The sequence below is a fragment of the Lolium rigidum genome, chromosome 6 (genome assembly GCF_022539505.1).
Source record: "Lolium rigidum isolate FL_2022 chromosome 6, APGP_CSIRO_Lrig_0.1, whole genome shotgun sequence".
In the NCBI taxonomy this organism is placed as follows: Eukaryota; Viridiplantae; Streptophyta; class Magnoliopsida; order Poales; family Poaceae; genus Lolium; species Lolium rigidum.
In genome coordinates, this window is record NC_061513.1 from 54503522 (window position 1) to 54519903 (window position 16382).

The following is a 16382-nucleotide window of genomic DNA, read 5'->3' on the forward strand; positions in this document are numbered from 1 at the left end:
AATCTTCCTGTGATGATCGTAAAAATATTATTGATCCAGTGTAAGCAAGGAAGTGATTTCACGCATGAGAGACAGACATCAACTAAGAACTCTCTATTTATTTTTTGCCATCACTCGGATCGCGCATGAATGCCGCTTTGGCATCTCGGGGTTCTTGGTCTACTTAGTACGATCAGCCTATGCTAGCAACGGTAGCTCATATATCAAGCTCAGCGCTTTCTTCCTGCTAAGACAATGTGCGCCTGGAAATAATGCATGGAACGTACTAGCTAGGAACACGAGCTTGCCATGCTATCATAATAGTCTGCCGGCATCTTATCTTGCTTTAGTCTTCAGAATTAATTGTTCAGCTGACGCAAATCACACGGTCCAGACGACTGATGAACTTTCTTGAGAGCTCCATCTGAACCTGATGAGTAGAGGACATGATAGTGGGAAAAACTGAAAAGTGCAGGTGTACAATGGCCGTTGATGCAGGTTATAGTAGGAAAGCGGCGAATCTCCCGTGACGGGGTGTCCGGTGCATGGTTTTGACCGTTTATCTAGTGCTTTAAAATTTGTGTGCCTGTGTCTTATCAAGTGTTATACAAGCGACAAGCAAATAACGAAGAACGAAACAAGAACACACGCAGGGGACACAAGATTTAACGTGGAAAACCCCTTCCAACAAAGAAGGGGAAAAAACCACGGGCGCCAGCCAGCAAAACTTCACTATATCGGGAGGTGTTTACAAACGCCGTGGGTTATCTTATAATCTGATGAACCCTAGCCGGCGGCTTACAAGATGTATATATAGGCGGTGCCAACGATCCAGTACCGTATTCTCGCTCCGCTCGTCGAAGTTAGCCTCCCTTTAGTATATGAATTTGGATCACAATACAACAAACTCCACCTTGAGACAAATTCCATCTTGTAGCATGAACTTCAACAATCTCCCGAACGGACAAAGGAAAAAAACACTTGTCAGGCGCCAACAGCCACTTGGGCTAAACAGTTATACCAACCAAGCTCGAGCAAAGCTCAAACTTGGAAACAGAACGTGCTTTGTCATCATATCGACAGGATTATCATGAGTACTTATCTTGCATACCTTCGAGTTTACCTTTAGCAACAATGTCGCGAATATAATGGTACTTGATATCAATGTGCTTTGTCCTCTCATGGAACATTTGATCTTTAGTAAGGTATATTGCACTTTGACTCGATCGAAAACAAGTTAATGCAAGAATCATCTCCACAAAGCTCAAGCATACAAACCTTTCAACCAAACAGACTCTTTGCCGACTTCATTAATTGCTATATATTCTCGCTTGGTCGTAGATTGGGCAACAACAGATTGTAACGTTGCCTTCCAACTCACAAGACATCTACCAACAAGTGAACACATAACTCGTGAGGGATCTTCTCTTATCCAAATCGGCAACAAAATCTGAATCCACATAGCCAACGAGTCCCTCACCGGTCTTGCCAAACTTCAAACAAGCTTTCGATGTGCCACGAAGGTACACGAAAATCCACCGAACAGCTCTCCAATGTTCTTTTCCGAGATCGACAAGATATCGACCGACCAAACTCATAGCATAGGATAAATCAGGACGAGAACAAACCATGGCATACATCAAGGAACCAACGGCACTAGAATATGGAACTCGAGACATGTACTCAATATCTTCATCGAGTACTAGGACATTGCAATGCTGACAATTTGAAGTGAGAAGCAATTGGTGTACTAACGGACTTTGCATCATGCATATTGAAACGATGAAGAACTTTCTGAATGTAATTTTGCTGACTAAGAAATAACACACTAGATTTTCTTGTCTCTTGTAATTTCCTTACCTAGTATTTTCTTAGCGACACCAAGATCCTTCATCTCAAACTCACTACTCAATTGTGCTTTCAAAATAGTGATCTCTTTCTTGCTCTTGGCAGCAATCAACATATCATCAACATATAACAACAAGTATATTGGTGATCCATTAACAAACTTGATATAAACACAACTATCATACTTAGATCTCTTAAACTCATGTGCAAGCATAAATGAATCAAACCTTTTGTACCACTTGTCTTGGAGACTCGTTTCAGACCATAAAGGGACCTCTTCAACTTGCAAACAAGATCCTCCTTACCAGTGCACAACAAAACCTTCAGGTTGGTCCATGTATATCTCCTCCTCAAGCTCACCATGCGAAAAGCGAGTCTTTACATCTAGCTGCTCAAGCTCAAGATCACGCATAGCCACAATACCAAAGAATGCACGAATGGAACTATGCTTCACAACCGGAGAGAATACATCATTATAATCAATACCCGGAATTTGGCTGAAACCTTTTGCTACTAACCTTGCCTTAAACCTCGGAGGCTCACTAGGAGACAAACCTTCCTTTCTTTTAAATATCCACTTACAGCGGACAGCCTTCTTTTGTTTAGGCAAGGGCACAACATCCCATGTGCCATTCTTGTCAAGCGATTGCATCTCCTCTTGCATAGCGGAAATCCACTTCACGTGGTCAACGGATGCAACGGCCTCGTATATGTAGCGGAGTTCGAGTACCATGCTCCACCTGTTCAGCACAACTCAAAGCATGAGCAACAAGATTACATTCTTCAATTAAACGAGGACGTGGACCTTTGTTACGCCTCGGTCTATCGACAGCAATGGAACTATTTGTTTGCTGCAAAACAGTGGTGAGTGCTGAACAACGATGTTATCATTTTCAGCAACATCATTTTCTTTCTCCTCCACGTGCTCCACCCGCACGCTAATCCTCTGTTGTTCATCATCAGAATTATCAGAAAAATCAACAGCATCAGTAACATCTGTAGATGAACTCTTATAAAACATAACGAGCCTCATTAAAGACAACATTCTCGCTATGCAAAACTTTCTTAGTTTCAGGATTCCATAACTTGTATGCCTTAACTCCTGAACCATAACCAAGAAACACACACTTAACAGCCCCGGGCTCTAGCTTTCCATTATCAACATGAGCATAAGCAAGTGCAACCGAAAACTTTCAACCTGTGAATAATCAGCGAGTGAACCGGACCATACCTCAATAGGAGTTTTCTTATCAAGCGGAATACAAGGTGACCTGTTTATCAAGTAACAGGCGGTGGAGGTCGCTTCCAGCCCGAAACGTCTATGCATACCAGCATTAGACAACATGCAGCGAGCCTTGGAGATGATGGTTCTGTTCATCCTCTCCGCCACACCATTCTGTTGAGGAGTATATGGGATGGTGTGGTGCCTGACAATGCCTTCATCGCTGCAATAATCATTGAAAACAGTAGAACAAAACTCCATGCCATTGTCGATACGAAGCAATTTAACTTTCTTTTCGTTTGCTTCTCTACCATAACTTTCCACTTTCTAAAAGCATCAAACACATCAGATTTATGTTTCGGAAAGAAAGGCCACACTTTTCCGGAGTAATCATCTATGATAGTAAGCATGTAATTTGCACCACCAAGAGAAGTCTTGCGGGAAGGTCCCCACACATCGAGCATGCACATAATCTAAAATCCCTTTGGTGGTATGAACGGAAGCATTGAATTTAACTCTTTTATGCTTACCAAAAATGCAAGGTGCTCACGTGAACTCAAACTTACTCAAATTGCAGCCATCTAGCGAGGTCTCTCCTGTGCAATTCACGCCATGCCATGTTCACTCATATGTCCAAGACGCATATGCCACGGATTAGTTTTACCGGGTTCATCGGGAATAACAGCAGCAGCAATACCGGATAAAGTGCTACCTCTAAGAACATATAACTTTGCAGAATTCATATCACCAATCATGTGAACGAGAGAACCTTTTGTTACCTTCGGAACTCCGCGAGAACGGAGTGTTTGTACCCGTCAACATCAAGGGTACTGAGAGAGATCAGATTTCTGGCCATGCCAGGTATGTGTCTAACATCTGTCAGAGTGCGTGTCATGCCATCATGCATCTTGATCTGAACGGAGCCAATGCCCACGATCTCACGTGGGTTGTTATCTCCCATACGCACAACATCTCCACTCTGCACAAACTCATAAGAACTGAACCAGTCTTTGTTACGACAAATATGACATGAACATGCACAATCAAGTATCCACTCATCATTACCAGAAACACAACCATCAAACACAACTAGGCAATCACCATATGAATTATCACTGGAAACAACAACAACAACCTTACCATCATCATCAGATTTGTTTTTCGGTTGGTAAGTACCGTTTCCTTTCACCTTGTTGTGCAGCTTCCAACAATCATCAATATTATGGCTAGTTTTCTTACGAGTACTTGCGGAACTTACCATCTCGTCCCTTGGACTTTGAGCGACCTCTGTCGGTCTTGCTCTTATCTCTGTTGTAGTTGTTGTTTCGTTCTCGGTCCCGCCTCGGACCTGCGATGCCTCTGCCTTAGATGACGAACCCTCTCGCTCGCACCATAGATTTCATCTTTTCCCTCTGCTGGAGGGCCTCATAAACTTCGGCAAGGGTTAGTTCATCACGATCGTATAACAAGGTGTCTCGAAAATTCGCAAAAGAATTAGGCAACGAGACTAACAAGTATAAGAGCTAGATCCTCATCATCATATTTTACCTCCATGGATAGCAAATCGAAACGATCTCTTTAAAGATCGATAGGTGATTCATCATTGACGCACCTTCTTGCAGACTTGTGCGAGAACAACTTCATCTTCACGTGCATCTTACTGGTTAGATCTTTGGACATGCGGATCGATTCCAGCTTTCAACCACAGCACATTGCGGATTTCTCAACCAAGCACTTCCGCAAGATATTGTTGGATAGATGAAGCTGAATTAATGAAAAAGCCTTACGAGTCTTTCCTCTTTTCATCGTCGGTCCAGGTCTTGGCATCTTTCTTGCCAAATCCATCAAGAGCTTCATCCGGATCGAAGATTGGGTAAGTATCGCCCTCATCTTCACTTGCCACAGAGAAAATCTTGTGGTGTAATCCAGCTGCGGTAGATCGAACTTCAAGGAAGATATGTCGCAAAACCCTAGATTGAAACACGGGCTCTGATACCACTTGTTATACAAGCGACAAGCAAATAACGAAGAACGAAACAAGAACACACGCAGGGGACACAAGATTTAACGTGGAAAACCCCTTCCAACAAAGAAGGGGAAAAAACCACGGGCGCCAGCCAGCAAAACTTCACTATATCGGGAGGTGTTTACAAACGCCGTGGGTTATCTTATAATCTGATGAACCCTAGCCGGCGGCTTACAAGATGTATATATAGGCGGTGCCAAGGATCCGTACCGTACCGCGTGGGGCTGCCGCCCCCCGCACCCCTCGTCAGAAGTTAGCCTCCCTTTAGTATATGAATTTGGATCACAATACAACATCAAGTTTCATCGAGTCTTGTCAACTGCAACTGCAGGGAAATTGGACTGAATGAATCTCAAGAAACTGAGTGAACCATGCACATGCACGGGAGAAAGACATTTCTCAATGGGTGATAAGACCAATGAAAGAAACCCATATCATCATTTACAGAGAAGTGGATAGGCCACAGGAATCATGAATGAACCGAGACAGATTAAACAGTTGCCACTAACTTGTGTCTCACAGAATTGAGGTAAGTAGATTTATTCTACAGAATTGAGTCGTATAAGTTTTCTTCTGCAATGCTGCCATGTTTGCTTGCCGAAGAAAAAGTTAGGTTAATCAAGAAAGAACGTTTTGTCATACCGGTATATACTTGCTGCACGTTCCTCCACATGCAATGCAAAAGACATTTAATCCTGCTGCTTTCCTGTATGTACTGATATTTTGGCGAGTATATGTGATCATGTGCAATGTCCGTGCACCACGTAAACAATTGGAGCTGTCATTTTAGCACTGTGCACACGAGATAAGGCACTTCCAGCTCATATTTTTTTATCAACTATCTGGACAGTCGACACCAGGACACTGTGCTTGTTCTATAGTCCCTTTCTATCTGAACCATCACCGCTACAGAAAGATAAGCTAATTAACTGTCCAGTACGCACCCTTGTGCGGTTCTGCACAATTATAGGTCACACTGCTCATGTATATACACACATGGTAATAGCTGCACCGAGGGTCCATGCTGCTTAAGCCTACTTGTGAGTTGGGATTCAGAAAACACATCCAAGTTCTCTTCTTCAGCCTGAGATGCAGCCCCCTTAATCCTATCTTTGCACACCTGTGGTCCAGATTTTTGTTTACTTCTGAGTGAAACTTGCTGTGAGTTCTTCAATTGTTTTTCCCTGAAATCTGCATTTGTGTCATTTATTGTGTGGATATGGTGAACTTCTTGCAATGACAAGTACACTTGCTCTTGCGTTAGTATCTACAGTTAGCTGTTGCCCTCTTGTTCGTTTGTAAACTTTAGACTAGAACCCCCTCTAACCTTCCTTCCGGCCGTGCTTTCTGTCCATGAAACCTCTCTGATCCCATGTACCCGTCCAGCTCGAGCACTTCTTTTTGGCAATATTCCCTAGTCATACTCCCCAGTCTCGTCATCTGTGGACAGTATTTTAAAGGGCAAGGCAGGCACATGATCAAGTCTCGAGTGCAAATTTTCCAAGGAAAGGATCTGGTATCTTTTGATCCTCCCATGTGTCAACAACGATCACACTCTCACCTAATTCATGTGACAGAACGCTATTTTTGAGAAAAAAATTAGCATGCCTCTGGACTCACATGTAGTACTAGATTAATCGAACGGAGAGCCGATCGATTTGAAGTAGTACAAAAAATAATAAAATGTAAACAACTAGAGCACTGGACCCCAGAGTCTTGACGACTGACGGAAAGGAATAGCACACCAACCTATATATCCCCATCCATGGTCCATCCACGCCTCTGATCGGCAATGCTAGTTTTTCTGCCATCACATTATTAGACGGCGATGATCTTAGATTCTTAGCTACGGAGTAGCTTATCTCTCTCGTGGAACATCGCTAGCTAGCTAGGCGAGAACCCTATCTGAAAGTGTTTTTCTTCGGTCCGTGCTCGTACCGGCTAGCGAAGCCGCCGTGCTTGGTTAACCCCTGTATTGTGGATCTAGCTAGTGCAACCAGAATCCAAGCGAGTGACCCACACAGTTTAGATGGTTCGTTGCCGCTGTCATGGGCTCCCCTTCCTGCCTCGCCTGCATGATAGATCGATGATGCAGTTGGGCACTTTGACGACGACGAGACGGGAAAGGCTGGGCGAAAAGGAGACAGGGGAGGAGAAAAGCTGGTACGTACCGCTCGGACGGACCGATCGAGTACACCGTAGGAGGAAGGACGGCCGGCATTGATGCATGTCCTGGAGCCCTCAATCATAGGGCACTCGTGCAAAGGTAGTAGAGAGGACGGATGGCTCACATTCCGTTCGTGCTTCGCCAAGCCGATATTTCTCAGCGGCGACATGCATGATTCGGCATGATGCATCGTTTAGCTAGCTCGCGTCTGCTTCGCGCGCGCAGCTGGGCCGCATCCCAGTGAGAAGCGAGAAGATTACTAGCACGCCTATTGTTTTCGACTGAATCTTTTGTCGACAAGAGTGACAAAGAGTCCAGCTGCATTGACTTGTACCGGACGCTTTGAGTAGGTCCTGAAACATGAACTTGCTCCCTGTTTTACTCCTTGGGACATGCCCAGAATATTAACAGAGTCGTGGATCGTCAGGGGGAAATATTCCTCGGCAAGATCAGCAGCTCCTCATGCGTGCACGCACCGTGTGCATGGATGCGTTGGCTGCAGAGGCTTGCATGTGGGCTTCATGTGCGGTGCGGGTTCCTATCCTTGGATGTTTCTCCCACCCGGCTTGCCCATGCACGTCTCCCGATCGTCCCTGGCTCGTCGCACTCGCGGCAGGTAGGTCCGGCCCCGAGCCCCCAACACGTAGGTAGATGAAGAGAGGTGACCCAGACCGGCCACGCAGGTCGATCATGGCAGTGATGCTCACACGTCAGATCTGACCTTACCTTACCTGACCTGACCTGAGAAGGAAAAGCCACGATGGCTTTGCTCGATCGATCGTCCGGAAGTACATGTCACCTCACATGGCCTCAGGTAGGTGCCTATGGTAAATCCGGGAGTACATGTCAGCGGAAGGAACATCCCCTGGGCTGTCAACAGGCCAATTAATCAGCAGCGATCTCGGAATATTCCACAGCAATGCACGCAGGGCAGGCTACTGAACCCGACGACGGGCGGCGCCGGCCGGCGAGGCTGCTGCACGAGCCAACGGGCGACACGGCACGTTGTGACACAGTGGCAGGGGAGTTCCGCCGCAGCCGCGCACCATGTGACGCGTCGCCCGTTAGCCAAAGCCTAATCTAATCCGAGCTAGCCGTCGTGCACGATGGCAATGTCATGGCACTGTACTTGCTGCTAAGCTAATGCTGCTCGATCGATCTGTGGCCGATCTCGATTTGGCCACGTAGGCACGACGAGGAAAGCGACGAACGGCACGCGCGCGTCCGAACAAAACGCACGCATACGCTCGATCCTTCTCCTGCTGGGCAGAGTAACATGCATGGGCGACAGAGGAACGTGTACCATGTCTCGACGTGCATCGGCCGGTGCATTGCATTGCATCATCCCGATCGATCGACGGAATCGAGATCCAAATCCATCTCGCGCGCGTTCTGATTTCTACTAGTCACTTTGATTCATATCAAAAGCTGACACTATTTGTCTAGATACATTCATATTTAAATAATTTTACGATATCTTTCAATGATTTTAATCTTGAAAGAAAATCAGTACAACTAACCGTGGACGCTAAATACAAACATCCGGTGAATTTAGGAGTGAATCATGCAACGATAGCTTATAAAAAATGCAAGAAAAGAACATCACAATTATGGCTAGGGCTATAGAAACAAACACAATTCAAAATTTTCACAAAAAAACCACCAAGCGGCCCTCTAATTTTCGTAAAAAGGACTAACCGCTCACTTTAACTCGTTTGGCAGTTTTCCTGACCACACTAGCCCACTGTCGGCTAACGTGGCAAGCACATAGAAACACATTTAAACTTGTTTTATATTTTGGGATTTTTTTGAAAAATGTCAAGAACCCACATGTCAAATATCTTAATGATTTATAGAAAATGTTAAGGATTTATGGCATCATGCTGCCATCAGTATGACGCCATTGCTAATGGTCGCCTGATTTATGGCGACATTGGTTCATAATGGTCGCCGGAGCGACGTTCATGGCGACACCTGGTGGTGGCGCACAACATGCGTGACTCGAAGACAAAGTGTCTCGAGGGGTGGAGAAAGGAGGGTCGCCTGAGCACTGGCGACTCACCCTGAGGCTAGGAGATGCGTCAGCGAGGCGGGAAGTGGCTTCAAATGATGATGATGATCGATGTCGGAAAGGAGGGCGATGACGTCGGTAGGGAAGCTCGGCTTCAATTTCTTCGGCGTGGACATTGCATGTGACGCGGATCTCAATGCATCGTCAGCTAGGCTCGCGGCAGCGGCTCATAAAAGATGGCCATAGGTCTAGGGTTTCAGGAAGAATGGGAAAACACCCCACCCTATCCTGGCATGTTCCCGTGAGCCCCGTGCCCAGCGCTGCCGCCATCTCGTCCGGCCCCGTTTCGGCAAGTAGCACGGCCCTCTCTGACCGTTATTATTTGCGATGTCAGCGTTGAAAGTGCGTTCATCCCGTCAGAAACACGAAGCAAGCTAAACCGAGTGATCAACATTTTTTGCGAAAATTAGAGAGTTGTGGTGTTTTTTTTCGAAGGAAATAAATTATGGTGTTTTTATTTTATTCTTTGCCTAGCCACAACTGTGGCGGTGTTTTGCATTTTTCTCTATTTTACAGTATCGACCTTGACTTACCGCCGTCGCATGGAAAACGCATAACATGGTTCACCGTACCGGAGATCTGAAGCTAGTAGAAGGAGAAGGACAAAACAAGTACGGGATGGATCGAGTGGCCCACGCGGTGGGAAATAGACAAAGCCCGACATGGGCAGGGAGAAGAACGCTGCTAGCTGCGGCTAGATGATGATCTTGTTTTCTGTGAAAAAAGTAGAAATATGGTGATGGGGAAAGCCTCCCAAAAGTTTTCGGTTTGTCACAATCCCCGTCCCAACTGTGATCCAATAATTTGGAGCAACCCCTCTCGGTCTTATCCTCCACCAACCTACCTTGGCCTACGCTGCAGCCTCAACCTCTGCCCTGCGCCATGACGTTCAACGCAAATTAAATTTGTACACATAATCTCCATTTCATATAGAGGGAGTACTACTTTATTTTCCGAAATAAAGTGTCAATATCACGAGCACCGACCACCGAGCCAATCTCCATGAGGGCGGTAGAAGAACAAAATTACCACCACGGACATCCCTGCACTTGGGCCCACGGTCAGAGACAGGCCCAGTAGGCATATATTAGCAGCATGCTTACTTCAGTGAGTTCGCACTGTCACCCGACACCCCGAGCCTTCGTCTCCGCAGTTACGCGAGGAATCAATCACGGTAATTATCTCACCGCGCGCGCACAGCCCGCCTAATCAAAGCCGGAATTTAAGCGCCATTGCTGCACCCATAGACCATACCATACCATACCTGCGTGCGTCCTTCCTCTTCTCTTCTTCTCCTGTGGCCATAGTGCTACAGTGCTAGCTCAGCGGCGTGCGGGCTTCTCGTGTTCTCGACTGATCTGAGCCGACGGGCAGCGCGAAGGCCGAAGGGGATCCCATCTGGCGCGGCGGTGCTGGGGGCGCTGCTTCGTGGCTCGAGCCGTCGGCAGTCAGGTAATGGAGAATTTCAGGCCCTTCTCCTCCTCGGTCTATCTACTCTACTTTCTGGGGCGGCTTGCGAGGGAGAGAGAGAGGGGGCTGCTTTCGCTGACGAATTCCTCAATGCCGCCGGGTTTTTTTTTTGCCGTATTCCCTGCTCACGGCCATCTTGCTAGCTTATTATCTGCGGTTCGTCTGCGTCGTTTTGGATCGGCCGGCGGTGAGTGGTTTCCTGTAATTCTGTTGCTTCCGTGGGAGGTGCTGTTTTCCCCTCTGTTGATTTTTCGCAAGGTTGGCGCCAAGAGTGGTTCTTTCGACAGGCGTTTCTGAGGAGAAGTTGAATTGTACGCTGAAACTTCTCAAGGGGAAGAGCGGCGGCTGTTCGATCCAGCTTTGTTTGCCAGAAAAATCCCTTCTCTTTTCTGTCCAGTCCGTGCATCTTTGCTGTTCTTCAAAAGTGCTAATTTTCTCAGTCCTCGTCTCTTTTTGGCACTTTCTCTTCTTTTCTGCAGTAAAGTTGAAATTTGTAGTTTTCCTTCCTTTTCCCCTTTAAACTGGTATAAGTTGAATTTCCACTTTCATCACAACTTTAGCAGAAATTATTTGTTTGGTAGAAAGTATAATTTTCCTTTGTTTATTCGCCGAACGGCAATTATATTCTTGATGAAGTTTCTTTTCCTGGACCAGAAATTGCGGCATCCTGCAGATGAAATATGAAAGTCATTTTGGCAAGTACTTTTTCCGAATTTTTAAAATTGATGTCTCGGGTGGAATTCTCGGTATTGTAGGAGATTTTCATATTTTCTTCTCCCTTTGACTAAACTCTGCAACTGCATCCTGTTATGCTTTGGACTGCAACTGGTTTGGGTGGTTGCCATGTGACGCGAGCGAATATTAGCACAAGCTGGGTTGTTGAGAAGAAGGTTGGTCTCCCTTGCTCCATATGGTTTTGGGCCGAGGGATTCAACTGCAGCTTGGGTAGTGGGAATTTTCTGTGTGTGGAATCTTGACTCGAAAGGAAAGGAAAGGATTGGTGTTGGAACCGGCGCTAAAGGGGATGCTTCAAGTAGAATTGACTCGACGAATTAATTACTTAGCTTCCACTGATGGAGATTCTCCATTCCAGCAATGCGCTTATCTTGGATCGTGGCCACTCTTGGAAGGAACACTAAATGACTTTTTGTTCTTTGCCTCTTTGGTTGTAAGCTTAGCTTTGAGTTCTTACTTGGGTGTAGACAGTGCAAAATGTTTCTGAACACTTGTTCTTACCATGTTCTTCAGATGCCTTAATTTGCAGTCTTTTCCTTGTAGCAAACTTCCAGGTCTACCAATATTACTGTTTTTTTCTAACGTATTTCAGTTGTCGTATCATGCTTGGGTTATAATGCATCTAACTTTGCAGGATTTGCCAAAGAAATATACCCAACTGTGATGGACTAGCCGCAAAATAAAAGATGGCGACTGAGGTCAATCAAACTTTTTTCGCATGGTCAGGAGAAACAACTGACATGGGTCTTTCACAAGTAAGTTCTCTAAGTTGTTAAATAAGCATCTTAATTTTAATTTTATGCATACTATGCAAAATAAAATTTGTTTCAACTAGAAATCCTGTTGTTCTTATTCTGAAATATAGTATAGTATTCCATTTTTGTTCCTGGCAAGCGGCGCCACCACCTAGTAGATTCACCCGCTTCTCTATGTTGTTTTCCACTTTCCTCAGGGAGCTCCAGTATCCCAGAAGCTTAATCATGGTTCCATATCATTCGGAAGATTTGAATTGGAGTCACTATCTTGGGAGAAGTGGTCTGTATTTACAAACGACAGTCGTAGTGAAGAATTTGGTAAGTTCAATGGTTTAGTTGCTCAGAAGAAGGCATATTTTGAAGAGTACTACAAGAGGATTAGGGAGCTTAAGGCTTCACAGCAGCAAATTCAGCAAACTGAACTTACCTTGGAATACAGTGGTGATGGTAGCGATTCTAGCCAAACAGGAGAAGAAATGCAAGCTGAAGATCTTGAAACTCCAACAGCATCTGGAACAATTGTTTATGATGATTATGTGGAAGAAGCTACACATGAGACAACCTCTGAACAGGGCATGCAATGCTATCATGACCATAAAGATGAAGACTTTCATATGGAATTTTCGCCATCCAATGTTACTTCAGCAGCGAGAATTTCACAGCAAACCAACAAAGATACTAGAGAAAATGCCGGTGGTGACAATTCAGATCCTGTAGATACTGAAAATGCAAGTTGTGGTCATGCCAGTCTTGGAGCAGCTTATGGAAATGCAAAGGCTCCTAAAAGAATTATTGACAAAGACCCCAGACTTAGATATGCTTCAATGATAATACCAAAATCGGTCAAAACGATTCCAGGCAGTCCTCTGGACCGCACATCTGTTAGTAAGGTAATAACACATCAACCGAGTTTTGGTACAGTACTCTCAGAATCACTGCTGCTTTTATCTTGAAAAAAACTTTGCTTCTGTTTTCTAATATAATTTTACTCGTCTTATAGAATGATGATATGATTCTTTATTGTGGGTGCTCTCTTTTTGATGTACAGTTCCATTCTCAGTTTACTGTTTTTAGCTAGTTTTCTCAGGATAGTTTTTAGCTAGCTGTACCACATGTTTCGTGTTTATATGCCGGAGAGCATGACTGTTTTGGCGAACTCGTATTATCCATGAAACTTTTCAGAGGCCTGCTTCAGTGAAGCACAGTATGACTATGAACCAGAAAACTAAAACAGATAAGCTCCGTAGCACGAATGTGACTCCTCAGAAGGCTGCTGGCGCGGCACGGACTCGCAAGCCTACGGCAAAAGAAGCTCCTGAGGTTACAGGTGTCAGAAGACCCTCTTCGGCTTCCGCGCGGATGCCATCTGTGGGAGAGCGACATCCGATCACCAGGGAAAGTGTTAAGAAGCCTGCTGATGTCTCCACCCCGCGACGCCCTTCCTCTGCCGAAAGACACCCAGTCACCAGAGAGAGTACACAGAAGCAAGTCACTGTCACCACGCCATGCCGACCTTCTACTTCTGAGAGACGCCCTGTCAGCAGAGGGAGTGCAGCAAAGCACGCTGACGTCACAACTACACGCCGACCCTCTACAGGAGAAAGACGCCCTATTACCAGGGATAGTGTTCAGAAAATGGACCCAAGAACGTCTAGCAAGACAAGATCGTCTATGGATTATCCAATGCTTACAGCAACCTCAGTGGTACGTTTAGGACCCTTCTATTATCATAACAGTAACTAAAGCACCATTAATCTGCTCAACTCTATGTTTTGTGTGGGACGCATAGACTGCATAGTGGCATTAGTTCTCTTATAATTTACTTCTTCGTGCAGAGTATTGTGAAAAAGGCTGCCACTTCAAGTGCTACTAAAAGTACCAAGCCGGAACCAAAAAGGTTACTCCTGTGAACATGTACACACATTCTTGGAATATTTGCCTTTGCGTTCTGTTTTAACTGTATTGGCTTTTCCCTGCTTCAACAAACAGCAACGTCAGAAGATCAAAGGGTTCTTCAACATTAGACAGTAACTTAACTAGGCCAAGAAGAATGGCCTTGCAAGTTTCAAGGTGGTAATCTTAAGTAGTGTTACAATGTATAAGAAGTTTCTGAATTCTGACTGGTCTGACACTTCATACCTGACAATAACTTCTCATTTTGTAGCTCGGTTAACTTTCCGCCATCGAAAATGCTGAGTTCAAGTGTTGGAGAACCAACATTTGCAAGGCTGAAAAAGAAAGAGGTAGTTGCACAAAAATCACTCTATTGCACTCTGCATCATACAATTACGTTCTGTGATTCAGCAACATGTTACTACGAGTAGTTTTCTCAAACACACGCTAAAGCACATGTCTTTGTATATTAGATGAGGGTTACTGCGAGTGGTTATATGGTAATTAGTTAATTACATATAAAGTGCCCCCAAAAGGACTAGTTTCTTGCTCATAAATTCTAGTAGTCCAGTGTGAAACTTGATTCAATTTTTCAAAAAAATTGCTTCAATAAAAAAATACTACTTCTGATGACTGAAACGGTTGTATTGAGTAGTCACACGTACTCTGAACCTTACTTAGTCTAGGTTTTCCCAAACGCTATGATTCAAAGGGGTTGTTATCATGTTGTCAGCTGACACATCCCACAAAGCCTCTGCAAATAAGTGTTACTTAGATGATGTTGCGAAATACGACGGTACTGGCATTAACATTCAAATGAAGTTGCTAACAATCATAATGACCCTTTGTGCAGGGCATTCAGGGGACAGTGCAATCTCGGGTATCTGCATCAAAGAAAGCAACTCCTTGGCAGCCCGGAAACACCAAGCCTAGGGCTCCAAATGTACGACTTCTTGTACGACGTGTCGCTTTATACCTTGAGATTACATACTGACATTTTGAGCCACTCTATTTCGCAGCCACCGACGCCGCCACCTCCACCACGTCGTGCTTCGAGAACAGCGAGCAAACCAAACACCGGCGACTCGTCAATTGGTGGAAGAAAGCCAAAGTAAGCTGCCCATCATGGACACTGAAAAGCTATCCTATGATGGCTCACTGGTGTCAGCACAAGCTACTCAAATAGCACACTCTTGTACAGTCTCAACTTTAGGGATCTCACCCACCCATCCAAATGTCCAATGCAGGGCCTCGACACAACAATGGCATTGAAGGAAAGGGTGTGTTGATTCAAGCTATTGCCCCGCAGAATCGATGTCTCTCAACCGTTACACGCATCTAAATCATGGGCTTTGCGCATTATGCAGATCTCGTCTATGATGCTTCCTCGCTTCCGCTTCCCTCAAGCACTTGGTCCTCTGAAACAGTCACAAGAGTATCCTGTGTAGCTATATGTCTCTTAAGTCGTATCCACTAGTGCATATATAGCATCGTCGTCCCAGGTACTTAGAACAGTGTATATACATCAAATAAGTGGAGCTCTAGATAACTGTAAGATTAGGCAAGATGGAAAATGTGGACTGGTCCATGAAATCAAGAAATTTATATGGTATATATACATCCTTGGTTCACCCAAAGATTTATGCATGAACTGGACTCTGGATTACTGGATCATAGGATGTGGGTTTAGGGTTTAGGGTTTAGGGTTTAGGGTTTAGGGTTTAGGGTTTAGGGTTTTAGGGTTTTAGGGTTTAGGGTTTAGGGTTTAGGGTTTAGGGTTTAGGGTTTAGGGTTTAGGGTGTGATTCCCGCCGTGCTCTGATGATTGATCCGTCGTGTTTCAACCTCGATTCCGATGTGCTGCCATACACGAACAGCGGTGGCCGCCGGATCGGGCTATCGTTTCGCCCTGTTTTGAGTGACCCACTAGCCACTAGTAGTACTCGCTAGCTAGGGCCGCGAATGATCGGCAGAGCCAAATAGTACCACCGCGCGACATGGCCCTGACTGGGACGACGGTGATGGAACGGGGGCTCTCGCGGCCTGCCACCAACACTCACGGGCCGCTTGAACGGCGAACACGTACGGCCCGACCAAAGCACGGCCGACTACCATTCGCTTTCCCTGCAAAGTTGGCACCGCTCGGGCGAGGGAGTAAAGCAGCAGCCACAGCCCATGTGGGCCTGTGGAGTCAGTGAGCACGCTCACCCTCGTGAG

At 45.4% G+C, this 16382-nt stretch overlaps 1 protein-coding gene across 1 annotated transcript; it reads left to right on the forward strand.

The window, feature by feature from the left end:
- Positions 1-10411: 10411 nt before the first annotated feature.
- On the forward strand, positions 10412-15809 carry LOC124659773 (protein WVD2-like 7). Its single transcript, XM_047197588.1, has 10 exons — positions 10412-10765; positions 12153-12273; positions 12471-13163; positions 13456-13977; positions 14109-14170; positions 14263-14343; positions 14438-14516; positions 15020-15109; positions 15186-15277; positions 15414-15809. The coding sequence occupies exons 2-10, from the start codon at positions 12205-12207 to the stop codon at positions 15436-15438; spliced, it is 1713 nt and encodes a 570-aa protein (XP_047053544.1). The 5' UTR covers positions 10412-10765; positions 12153-12204; the 3' UTR covers positions 15439-15809.
- Positions 15810-16382: the final 573 nt, after the last annotated feature.